At 39.6% G+C, this 13,385-nt stretch overlaps 1 protein-coding gene across 2 annotated transcripts in view; it reads left to right on the top strand.

Annotated features, from left to right (window-relative positions):
* Csmd1 (CUB and Sushi multiple domains 1) overlaps nucleotides 1–13,385 on the top strand; it is a 1,522,453-nt gene that overhangs the window by 1,303,969 nt on the left and 205,099 nt on the right. For both annotated transcript variants that reach the window (XM_076913874.1, XM_034520246.2), the window contains exon 26: nucleotides 2,221–2,423. In XM_076913874.1, coding sequence (XP_076769989.1) covers nucleotides 2,221–2,423 — 203 coding nt within the window. The remainder of the gene's footprint in view (nucleotides 1–2,220; nucleotides 2,424–13,385) is intronic.

Genomic DNA, 13,385 nt, shown 5'->3' with positions numbered 1-13,385 from the left:
CTCCAAGGTGGTAGTATTCTGTATTGGGCTTTAAAAAAAAAAGAATGCACCTACCCCCTCAACCCCCATGTAACTATTTCAGAGCTTTTGGTTTCCTCAAGTCTCTGTAGATACTTCATACTGCCATGTGGCTTGTCTCCTCCACCCCAGGCCTAAGAGTCTCACCTTTCCTCCCCCTTCCCCATTTTATCCTCATGATATACTAGAATGTGATATTCTTTGTTTATTCTTGTTGCTGGGCATTTCAGTTGCAATGCAAAAGGTGATGGCTGCTTAGGTAATTCAATGACTTCTTCTATTGTCTCAGAGATGGTCGTTGTATACTGCTGAAATTCTGCAAATACTGAGTTGCTCAGCTACTTTTGAAGAAAAACTGACTTTTACACATACACACTCACACACACACCATAGCCAATCTTATTAATCATCAATGGTCACAATTAAGTGGAACCCCTGCATCTATTTTTTGTCTACACATATGTACTGTTGGGGATTGGCAAAGATGTTAAGGGCCTCAGTACATTATTACAAGACTAGAAATAGAGTCTTAGGGAGGGCAGGGTAGCTAGTTGCTTGTTAGTGAGTAATGCCAGGTTTCCAAAGGCTCTTCAATGGCCATTCTAAAATACCCAGTGCACTACTATATTCGTGTGTGTGTGTGTGTGTGTGTGTGTGTGTGTGTGTGAGAGAGAGAGAGAGAGAGAGAGAGAGAGAGAGAGAGAGAGAGAGAGAGAGACCTTGACCAACTGTGCTGTAATGGAGGAAGGGGAAATAAGCATACTACTGGGCCTTTGAAGTAATTAACAGGGGAATGGAGAGATGGCTCAGTTGTTAATTGCATTTGCAGAGGACCAAAGTTCTGTTTCTAGCACCCACATCAGCACCCTTACTCTACCTATTACTCCAACTCCAGGACATCTGACATCCTCTTCTAGCCTTTGCAAGCACCTTAAATCCCCATGCATGTACAGGAACACACATGTATTCACATAAATTAAAAAAAAATTTAAAGTAAATTAAGAGATTCTATACTTGTCACCCATGGAGACTCATAATTCCAAATGTAAAGTTGAACTGAAAATGGTGCAGACACATAACAGTTTACATGGTTCCACCTGCTTGCCTTCCATTAAACACATGGGTGTCCCAGGGACTCATGGATCTGTACACACTAGCATATTTGAGAATGTTGAAAGTATAAATGAGAATATTACAATATACAGTGAGGGGTTTTGGAACAAGCAGGTAATTGGCTAACATTATAGAGGAGATATATAGGTGTACCCATAAAATTTTATTTTAAAAAAGGGTTGAAACAGGCAAGACAAATTATTGATTAGATAAATGCTGAGAAATAAATTCTACCATATTCTGTTCTTTATAATAAATTCTACCACAGTACACTACATATTTTATTTCTTTACCCAGGTGAGATGTACCAATCCTTTGTATATATAATATGTGGGAAACAATGTAGTTGAGAGTCACATATAGCTCCAGGTAGGTCAGCTATCGAGATTGTGTCTGTAGCACAATCCATGAGCAATAACCAGTAAATGAAAACCTATAAAGAATTCGCTGGGGGAAAAGCCTTTTGCTGGCATTTTAGCTAAATTCTTCTATTTGTCCATTGTCATTTTGAGCTTCCTTGAGCATAAAGATGGCTCTGGGAAATACCTGAAACTCTAATATAGGTGCGCTAAAGATGTTATAAAGAAGAGAATTTATATTGGAAAGTTCTGCTTTTGTGGTGTTGTCTCAAATAATGTACTAACTCTAAAGATAAAATTTACCCAAACAACGTCAGAACAGACTGTTCAGAGAGAGACTTCTGCAAGTCTTTCTCCTGATGTGTGTGCTGCCACCAAGTGGCATGTCAGGACCAACATTAAGAAGAAGAAGCTAGTGTACCGAGCTTGTTTGTTGCGTGTGCTCTGACTGGAATTAGAAAGCGATCTACTTGTCTTGGGATGAAGTGTTGTGTCCTTGGCAGACAGATTAGCCTACTGTTTGGCTCTCTACAGTGGTGACCGAGGTGTTTGTACAGTGCTATGATTTGAACTGCTCAGACCCGCATTTATCTTTGTCGGGTGCCTGGAGAAGACATTTGATGTGAATGAAATGGGCAGGTGGTCAGTACAACCTTGTGGCTAGGATGATGCCTTCTGTTGAGGGCAAGTGTGATACTTCCTGAACACTCTGCTCTGCTGTCTCTTGCAGCCTCCACTTCATTGTGTTTGACACTGAAACGGCTCATGACATCCTCAAGGTTTGGGATGGCCCAGTGGACAGCAACATCCTGCTGAAGGAGTGGAGCGGTTCGGCCCTACCTGAGGACATCCACAGCACCTTCAATTCCCTCACCCTGCAGTTTGACAGTGACTTCTTCATCAGCAAGTCTGGCTTCTCCATCCAGTTCTCCAGTAGGTGCAAACATGGGTTTCTTGTTTGAACACCAGGGCTTGCCAGGGGCACAGAATTCTGTTCATATGTGAGTGAGAAATATTTCCTTAGCATAAATTGAGTCTTAGAAAGGATGTATTATAAAGGAGAAAAGATCTTTTTGGTTTTCTTTTTTAATTAAGAAAAAAAAAAAAAAGACTCCTTGTCTCTGGCTGGGTTCATACCCAAGGTCCCTATGACAAAAGACAAACAAACAGGATGCATGCATTGCATGTATTGGTTTTGTGTGAGCTGGGAACCTAAGGAAAGAGGGCAAAGCTTGGGTGGAAGCCTGTCTGAGAGCAAAGGGTGTGGCCGGATAGTGGTTGGGGTGAATCCTGTGAGCCCTGCTGGTTTAGGGTCTTTTCTACATCCCTGCATGCCTTCCTCTGTATAGTGAAAAAAAACAGTTTTGGCAGGGAAGTCATGTGACTAAACTTACTGGAGGATTCTTATGTGAGTGTTTCAAGAGATGGAGAGGCAGGAGTTCACAGGGGTTCTTTTCTCAAGTGCTAGAGGCTATACTTAATGGTGGTGTGTTCTTAGTCTATCATTGTCAAGAGAACAATTGGCTTAGGGATGTGCGTGTTACCAGGTAGGGATGCTGGAGGGAAAAAAATGACTTCATAGTTTTCACCTGGAGAGTGATTATCTAGGCAGCAGTGGAAAGCAGATGATCACAATATGGAGAAAGTAGAGTTTGTGTCTGGGCTTCTCCCAAACCTGGCATTGACTCTGGCTTCTCTGACTTCCTCTTAAGCCTGTATGGGACCTCAGGTACGTGCTGACAAGGGTTAGTAAATGCTCTCCTTTCCACCTCCCAAGTGTCTGCATCTTTCCTCAAGGTAAGGCTTGACATCACTAATAGAGTAACCTCTGGTGAACTATTACTGAGAGGCACATTACTGCACTTGAACTCTCAGGTACTTAAGATAGGCGAATCCACTCTGCCCAGTCTGAATCCCGTTCGAATGAATTGCTTCTCAGAAGGATGGGATTGATACACTCTGTGGCAGTTCAATTTTTTAGTACCTTCCAAAGAGCATCAGGTAGAGGTGCTAAGTAATTCGGTAATAGCGAAAGGAGTTCTGCTAACATACATGTGTCCACGGACTTTGTCACTTGGCAGGTTGGTAGAGTTCTCTGTTTAGGATTTGCATAAGGAAATTGGCTGAAGTCAAGTTAATGCTTTAAGGGGTCATCCATGAAATCCAAGTTTCAGACTCCCCAGTCCCTTACTCTGGTGTACCTCTGATTTGAGATGGCAGTTCACAAACACATGCCTCTATTTTATTTTGATTTTGATTTTCTTTTCTTTTCTTTTTCTTTTTTTTTTTTTTTTTTTTTTTTTTGGTTTGTTTCTTTCTCTTTTTTTGAGGCAAGGTCTTTTTTTTTGTTTGTTTTCTTTTGTTTTTCTTTGTTTTTCTTTTTATTTTATTTACATTTCAGATGCCACCCCCTTTCCCCATTTCCCCTCCCTAGAAAACCCCTATCCCATGCCCCCTTTTCCTTTTTGCTTTTATATATTTTTTAAATGTTAATCAAAGGCTTTATAAGTTTGGTAATGCTCAATCAGAAGTGTAACCCAATACCCAACCTAGATATATAAACTATCTTTGACTGGTGGAGACATGTGAACATCTGCCTCCATGCCCCCCTCTCTTTCTCTCTCTTTCTCTCTCTCATCACCTAGCTTCACCCTTCCTGTTAAAAATAAAACTTTTCTCTCCGAATGCAATTAGAGCATAATTATTCCTAATTGTACCAGTGAGGTACAAGATAGTCCTAATACCCAGTCCATCATTTTGTTGACTAACCAGAACCTCTGTCATCTCTCCTAACTAAAACACTTAGTTTTGAACCTGGCTTTTTTTTCCTTGGCTTTAAAATGAATGTCAGCTGAAAACCATCCACTCAGATCTTTTCTCTCAAAGTAAATAGCCAGGATTGGCTATGAGACTATAGGTCTTCAACCCTGTCAGAAATCCAGAATGACTGAGTTAACTGAAATTATGGGAAGCACTAAGCATAGCTTCTAAAACTTAGCCAATTTATAGAGACTGCTGAACATCTGGAAAGCCCCTATACTACCGAACATTGGAGCATCAAATCTTCAGCCTTCTGGCCCAGAATCATCTGACATGCCTTAGTGATGCAGAATTATTAAGGGCTGATTACTCTGTCTAGGCAGATATAATCAGTCGAATATTCTGCAAGTGTGTCCTTTTCTGGACAGTAATTTGTCTGTAGATGGAAAGAGGCAATTCTTGCCTAGTGGCTGTCACCACACAACTGGAGTAACTCCAAGGATGTTGACCCAAGGTCTTAAATATGACCTTGAACTTCTAATCTTCCTGCCTCTACCTCCCAACTGTTATGATTGCAGGTATGAATTTATGTGTTACTGGGTTGAAGGGGACATTTCATCATGCATGCTAGGCATGTACTCTATGGAGAAAGCATCATCTGGTCAGTGGGGTCTGTCTAAAGAAGCTTCCCCCTAGTGCCTATTCTAGAGGGGGTGAAGGGAAAGAAAGAAAAGAGGAGAGGGAAGAAGGAAGGAAGGAAGGAAGGAACTAAGGAAGGAAGGAAGGAAGAAAGATCGGTCTTCTAGTTTGGTATTGTGTACTATGGCTTTGCAACCATAATGGAGGAAGGATTGAGGGACCCAGAGAGGATAGGGAATCTACGACACCCACAGAGTCAACTAACCTGGGCTCTTGGAGGCTCCTAGAGACTGAACTATGAACCAAAGACCATACATGGGCTGGATCTAGGCCCTCTGCACATACGTAGCAGATGTACAACTTGGTCTTCATGTGGGTCCCCCAAAAACATCAGTGGGGGGGGGGTGAAGTCCCTGACGTTGTCACCTGTCTGTGGATCCTGGTCCCCTAATTGTACTTCCTAGTCTGGCACCAGTGACATGCCTAATCCTGTAGTGACTTGATGTCCCAAGGCAACCCGGTTTGGTTCCCTGGGAGAGACCTCCCTCTTTTCAGAAGAGAAATTGAGGGGGAAAGGGAGAAGAGGCTGCATGAGGAAGGACTGGGGAGGCTACATTAGGAATATAAAGTGAATTAATTAATTAATTAATTAATTAACTGGAAAAAAGGAGAGCACATGTAAGTATATCAGAACAAAACCAACAAACAAGAAGTTAGAACAAGCATGGGAAATATAAGAGATATAGGCAAGGCATACAAAGAGCCAGAACAGCAGCATAAAGCTAACATCTCAGGCATAAAAAGCTAGCATCTCAGGGTGCTCTTACAACAGGCTTTGAAAGTGATGTGGGACTTATGGGTAAGAAGACAAGCCAGGAGCTGCTTCATTCTGGGCCTGTGAAGGAGACAGTCAAAATGAAAACACACAAACACAACAAAGCAAACAAACAAAACAAATCTCAGTTTCAATGAAGGACAAAGAGAAAGAAATTCAGAAACCCACAAAAGATGGAGAATGCCACATAGGAGCTGCAGTGTACAGTAAGAAGTAGGGTATAGACACAGATGCAGCCATGCTCGTAGCAGAGGAGGGGAAACAAAAGCCATTTATAGAATCAGTTAGATTCTCCTTGCTCTGTGTCTTGGGTTGCAGAGAAAAGCCATAAATAAATCACAAGAGTGATTCAGACCAACAATCACACAAGTTACAACACAGAGACACACAACATGAGAAGACCAGCCTTCATGACAGAATGACTCTTCTGAAAGACTCTAACTTCTTAGCTACTACAGGTAAGGATCCCAACACAGAAAACATACCAAATGCAAGTCTCAAAAAGCCTTGTGTAGACAAGATGCATTCAAGCCAGGGCCTAAAGAGAAAGGTCAGTAACAAAGGAAAAGTCATTGGACTCAACAACAACAACAACAACAACAACAACTTGATAATATTTTTTAAAAAAAATAAAATGGAATCTTTGGAACAAAAATTTTTGACACAAGCAATAAACACTATGAAAAAGATAAAGAAGAGAGAAAACCAGGCTTGAAGTATACTCAATACTCTTAATCATATAAGTGAGCATGTTCCCAATATCTAATAATTCAAAGATATGATCAAGACACCGAATTTGAGGATCCATGGTCCAGAATGAGCTGAGAGAAACACTAAAGATACAAATAATCCACTCAATGCAATTCTCCAAATCTGGAGAAAGAATTGTCTATCCAAATATCCCAAATATGTATGACAAGAGAAGAATTTCTCCCCCCAAATTGTAGTCAAGATGTAAAAAGTACAACGCAAAGAAACATTAAAGACAACAAGAAAGAAATCACCACCTCACCTACAAAGGTAGAAACTTCAGATTAAAAACACCAGCAACTAGGAAAGCATGGGATGATCTAATTTAGGCCTCAAAGGAAAGTAGCTGCCAGCCAAGATTGCTGTATCTAAGAGAGCTTATAAAATTGATAGAGAAATAAAACCATTTACAAACTAGCACTAGTGCCAACAATTAATGATTCTCAAACCAGCACTGCAAAAGAGTCATAAAGGAATACTATCCATAGAGGAAGAAGACGGTCTCAAGCATTTGAGCATAGGAAAGAACAAAGTTAATGAGTGGAATGTCAGAGCAAATGAGATCCAGAATAGAATCTATCATGTCCAACATAGTAATACAGCAGAGCCATGAGAAGCTAAAGACCAATCACCTGACTATGTTACTCAGGTCCTTTAAAAGAATAAGACTGGTAGAATGAGCTATACATTCAAGGGGTATTTTATTAGACTGGCTTCCATGATATGGCCCAGACAGTTCAACAGTGGCCATCTTATACTGGAGAGGTCAGGGGTTTGGTTATTGATCAGTATTTGAGGCAACAGTCCTAGTTTTGTACTGATAGCCTGGGAGACTTCTGGAATACCTCGGATCATTGGGCTACCTTGGAAGATCTACCTTGATCTGGTCAACCTTGGAAGCCCAAAAGGTTGTTTCTAGTATCAGTCAAAGGACACAGAAGCCACAAGATAAGTGAAGCTTCCAGAATGATAAATAATTAGGCAAAAAGCCATGGTTTTGTCTATTTTCTTTTATCTGGGCTTCTTCTTGAAGGTGCTATCAACACTCATGGTGACTCTCCCCTCTTCAAATAATCTAATCAAGAAAATCTCTCATAGGAACCCTGATGTTTTGCACAGTTACTATGTCTTCTTGACAAATATTTTATCCCTTCTGAGTAATGTTGGTTTGAAATCAACTTGATCAGATATCAGAAATGGCTGTAATGGATTGTTGTTGGTTTCTGTTTACATAGTAGTCTTCCATTCTTTGACTCTCATTCTGCAGGTATCTTTAGCAGTGGAGTATGCTTCCTGGGAACAATAGATATTTTATCTTGTTATTGAGTTAAAGTCTGCATCTCTTTATTGAGCCAAGGCCAAAAAGAATAATTCATAGAGCCAATCAAGCACTGAGATTATTCTTTGAAAAATAAGACTGAAATTTTCCTGGCAAAAATACTAAGAAGAAAGGCAGAAAAAAACCCAATATTAATACTAAATCACAGTGAAAATGGGAAGGTTACTACAGATTCCAATAAAATCCAAAAAATCTCTAGGGAGCAGTTTGAAAACTTGTATTAAAAAACTGGACAATCTAGACTACATGAGTGAATGTCTAGACACATAGGATTTACCTAAATTAAGCCAAGATCATATAAATAGCTGAAACAGAAGCACAGAAATCATCAAGACTGAAGAAGTAATTAAAAGTCTTCTCACAAAGAAAAACCCAACCTAGATGGATTCCTTGATGAGCTTCAAGAAGACCTTAACACCAGTGCTACTTATGCTGCTCCACAGAACAGAAAGAGAAGGAACACAACCAACCTCTGATTAACACAGTGCTAATACTGCACCTGGATAAGGCCACAGTAACAAAAAAGTAAGCTAATAACTAAGGTACCTAAAGTACATAGATACAGAAAATCTCAATAAAAGTCTTGCAAATCAAATTCAAGAACATATTAATGTCATACATCACAACCAAATTGATTTTGTTCCAATGATATAAGGGTGGTTACGCAGAGAGGAAGATCTAATTACGCTTCAGCAGATATGCACTTAAGGTCAGAAGCCTTGTGGTCATTTCAATCAGTTCAGAAAAGACCTTTGATGGAGTTCAGCATCCCTTCCTGATAAGAACACTAAAGAAACTAGCAACAGAAGAAACAAGCACCATCATAAAATAGGCTGAGTTAGACAGCAGTATATTCTTAAATGGGAGAAACATACTCAATGAGACAAGGCTGCCTACTGTCTCTTTATTATTATTCAGTATAGTGCTCAATGTCTTAGTTCAACAAGAATTAAAAAACCAAAAGGGATAGAAATAGAAAATTAAGAATTTAAATTATCCATATTTGTAGATAACAGGATCTGGTATTAAAAGACTAAAAAGACTACAACCCACTGTTAATGAAAAACACTATCATTAAAACTAATACAGAGAGTCAATAGCTCTTCTAATAACCAAATTGCCAAGAAAGAAATTAGGAAACAGTTTCATTCACAACAGTTTAAACAACATCCATAAAATACAATAGATGTAACCATGGGAGTGAAAAACTTCTACAACAAAAACTTTAAGATCGTGAAGAAAGAAAGTGAAGGACATACCAGACTATGGGTAGACCTATAATAACCATGAATGGGCAGAATAACTACTGTGAAAATTGCTCCATGCCTAAGGAGATCTGCATATAGCGATAGTAACAAAACAGCATGGTGCTAGCATAGAAACAGACAAGCAAAGAAGGTGATAGAACAGTAAAGAAGACCAAGATATATACCCACACTGCTCTAATCATTACATTTTTGACAATGGTATCAAACATTTGCACCAGAGAAAATATAGCCTATTAAACAAACAGTGATAGTAATGTCCTAGAATAAAACTAGACCTATACCTCTCAGCCCACATAGAAATCAATCCAATTTCATAAACAAGACTGAGTCTGTCTTAGGTTCTTCTGCCACAAATGCCGTCCTTATCCATCATGGCATTTGCATTATCAAAAGCAATACACTTCTGTCTTAGGTTGGTAAGGCTCTGTGCAGAATCTTACCCATCCTTGACTTGCCAGCCTGTTAATTTAATAACTCTGTCTGGGGGTCCATTTTCAGTTTCAAGCCATCAAAGAGCTTTTGGGGATGCTTGGCAAGAATCTGACATGGGCCACAGACAAGGAAATGGGCTGGTTAGCAGAAATATGACATTGGCCAAGGACAAGGAAGTGGGCTTCAGGTGGGACTCAGACATTAGGCTAGAACAAAGAAGTAATTTCAGGCAGGAATCTCAATCCTAGGCTAGAACAAGGATGTAGGCTTCAGACATAAATGACTTTGGGCTAGGGCAGGGAAGTAGGCTCAGATATTTTGGTTATCCTGATAAGCTCTTAGAAACAGTGATCACAGGAGTGATCGGGAAATTTTGTTTATTGCCTTGCTTGTTCTTTGACTATTTGTGTTTATTGTCTTGCTTGTTCCTTGATTATTTGCATCTATTGTATTGATAATTCCTCAACCTAGAACTGACCTTAATACTTGCGTGTAATAAAAATGGTATAAAAGGAGGAGGGAGATGGCATAGGGGGTTTCTAGGGAGGGGAAATGGGGAAAGGGGATGACATCTGAAATGTAAATAAATCAAATATCCAATTTAAAAAAAAGAAATCCAAAATTCATCAAAGACCTCAGCTAAAATATATGAAACAGAGACAAATATGAGACTTCATGACATAAGCAAAGATTGAAAATGTGACCCCAGTAACATAGGAGTTAGTCTCATGAATTGAAGAGTGGGATTACATGAAATTCAAGTCTCCACAGCAAAGAGTCAACAGCATGAAGAAATAGCCCCTAGAATAGGAATAACATCTTGGATGACTATACATTGGAGGGTTAATCTCAAGAATGTATAAAGAATTACATTTTTCCTAAGGTTGTACCATAGAATCTTAAGGTCTGTTTGGTACTTCTAGTTTTGTGTTTGTTTTTTATTGGTTTTGTTTGTTTGTTTGTTTAATCTTCTACCTGATTCACATGGAAGTAGAGGTCCTAAACCACCCATGTCTTTCCAAAAGAATCCATTAGAAAGAAATAGCTAAGCACATATTTTTATGCTATATAGGTGTTTAGGTTATTTTCTTAATACATAATTGAGGTATAATATATGCCAGGCAATTCACTTTTAAATTTTACAGCTCAGTGAATTTCAGTATACTAAGAGCATCAGTAGGGATGACTACATACAACATAGTGTTTATTGGTCCTTATGGTCTCTTCTTTTTATCTAATGATCATGTATCTTATAGTCAATAGAGTTGCATTTTCTACATATTTTAAACTGGAATTGTATAATCTGTGTTGTGCTGTGGTTTGCCTTTCATTTTGTACAATGTCTTCTTGGCTCATCTTTGTTTTAGAATAAGTCGGTATTTCATTTCTTTTCAGATTTGAAGAAACAAAAAAGAATCACATTCTTTAAAAGTCTAGTTTAAACCAGGCAGTGGTGGTGCACGCCTTTAATCCCAGCACTTGGGAGGCAGAGGCAGGCAGATTTTTTTAGTCTGAGGCCAGCCTGGTCTACAGAGAGAGAGAGTTCCAGAGTTCCAGGCCAGCCAGGGCTACACAGAAAAATCTTGACTCGAAAGACCAATAAATAAATAAATAAATAAATAAATAAATAAATAAATGAATGAATAAATAAATAAATAAATAAATAAAATCTAAATAAAAAAAAACAACGAGCTAATGAACTAAACTGCTCTCTGAAGAAGATAAGCAAATGGCCAATAAATGCTTAAAGTGTGTTCAACGTTCTTAGTTCTCAGGAATATACAAAATAAAACCTCTTTGCATCTCCATTTCATCTTAGTCAGAATGGCTAATGTTAAAGGAGTTTAACCTGTGATGTAGCCATCTGTCTCCTGCAGATGAGGGAACTCAGCCTCTCTTAGATGTCTCTCCAGAAGCCTGAAAAATCCCCACCCACATGCAGATTTAGTGGTGAGGAAGCATCCTACACAGCTGTGAGGAGGGGCTTTCTCTCCCGGGCTGCTTCTCGATGTGTCTCCTTGTCCTGAGTGCTGAAGAACACATCCTGCTCTTCCACACGGGATATGCACCTTTGTTGGCCTTCCTCATGGTGTGGCCTCTTTCAACTTTGTTTTATGCATCAGTGTCTACTAGGTGGAGGCTAGTTGAAAACCCATTGAGATGTTTTCCTTTTATACACTTAATTCAGTTTTTAAACAAGTATGAATTGTCCCATTATTAATAGTTTTTAAAATTTGTATTAATGGTTATTTTCACCTGCCTTAAAATAATGCTAAGGGTCTTGAGCTCAGGTGGTGGAGTGCTTGCCTATCATTCATAGAGGCCTGGGTTCGAGTCTCCTCACTGTATAACTGAGCATGGTGGTGAATATCTGTGATTATAGTACCCGTAAATGGAAATAGCAGAGCCAGGAAGGTCAAGACCATCCTGAGCTACCTAGTGAATTTGAGAGCAATGTGAATTACAAGAGACCCTGTCTCAAAACAAAATAGAATCGGATAGGATGAGATAGAATAGAATTTAAAAATAAAAGAAAATACAAATATTGAGGTGGGAACATTGTCCCCTAGCAGCTGCTGCTTCAGTGGGTGAGTCAAGGCCCCTAAGGAAACAAAAGGTACCATATACTTCTTCATTTCATGTAGGACGAAATTCTCTCCTCAAGGCGATGAGCCATGAATTCTAGGAAGAAATCACCCATCAAATGTCCATTGCCCTGCCTGCTTAGCATAGCACGTAAAGTGGGGACATTCTGAGGGCTGCAATTACGCCCACTGGATCAGCCAAACACTTTCCATTACTGTGTAATTACCATTTAATCATGCATGAAACACACACACACACACACAAAATAGAGTTCATTGCCCAAAACTGACCTTCCTTCATGGGTTAAGTCAACGTGGACTGTTGGACTATTTCTCCACTGCCTGACTAGAGCCATCAGCTTTTGTAATCTGGGGGAATGGTGGAAGTAGCTCCGTAAGATCCGACTCTGCTGGATCAATTTCTTGATGACTCACGGCAGTGACTGAGGGCTACGTGACTGATCTCTCTAATTTACTTTATTAAAGGATAATTTAATAGGCGTGTTTTCATTTAAAGGTAATTGGTTGTTTACAACAGGGGGAGACTTTGGCCCTGCTAATTGCTCAATGGGGTAGGACTGTATTATGGGTGAGAAACCATTAGAAACTGTAGGCTTGCAAGCTGAATTTCCAGATAAAGATAGCCTGTACCAAGTAGTTTTGTAACCACAGTGGTTGTCTGCTTCCTCAGAACCTTCGAGAGTCCTATAGAGAGCAGACTACACAGTAGTGTACTACTACTTGTGGACAATTCATGGCTAAAGAGAAATGCATCATCCTTTTAAAAATCCTTTTATTTTATGTGTGAACACCAGAGGGTATGTATGTTTATCACATGTGTACAGGAGCCTGCTTAGGTTAGAAGAGGGCGTCAGATCCCCTGGAATGAAGTTCCAGGTGGTTATGAGAGTCACTCTGGGTGCAAGAAATCAAAGTGCAGTAAACAGTCTTCACTGCTGAGTGTCCAGTATCATCTTTGATGTGCTAAGTCACATGGCCTTTGGATTAGACGTGCACATCATCTGCACTGAGTAATGGAGACAATGACAATGATGTTCTTGATCTTAATTCTAACAGATGCTGAAGTCTAAGCTGTTCTTCTTTTAATCAACCGTGTTTATATCAAACGAGGGGTAAACAGTGTCACTCTAAAGCCCACCTACTTTTGTCTCTACCTCTGTTACCCAGTGGTTCCCAACCTTCTTGTCACATACAACCTGCAAGTCTTCCTGGCATATATCCCTGTCATGTAGTTTCCTAATCAGCTTCCTGCAGAAACTTGGTGCC

The sequence above is a fragment of the Arvicanthis niloticus genome, chromosome 16 (assembly GCF_011762505.2).
Source record: "Arvicanthis niloticus isolate mArvNil1 chromosome 16, mArvNil1.pat.X, whole genome shotgun sequence".
Classification (NCBI taxonomy): Eukaryota; Metazoa; Chordata; class Mammalia; order Rodentia; family Muridae; genus Arvicanthis; species Arvicanthis niloticus.
This window is presented reverse-complemented; position numbering and strand designations above follow the sequence as displayed.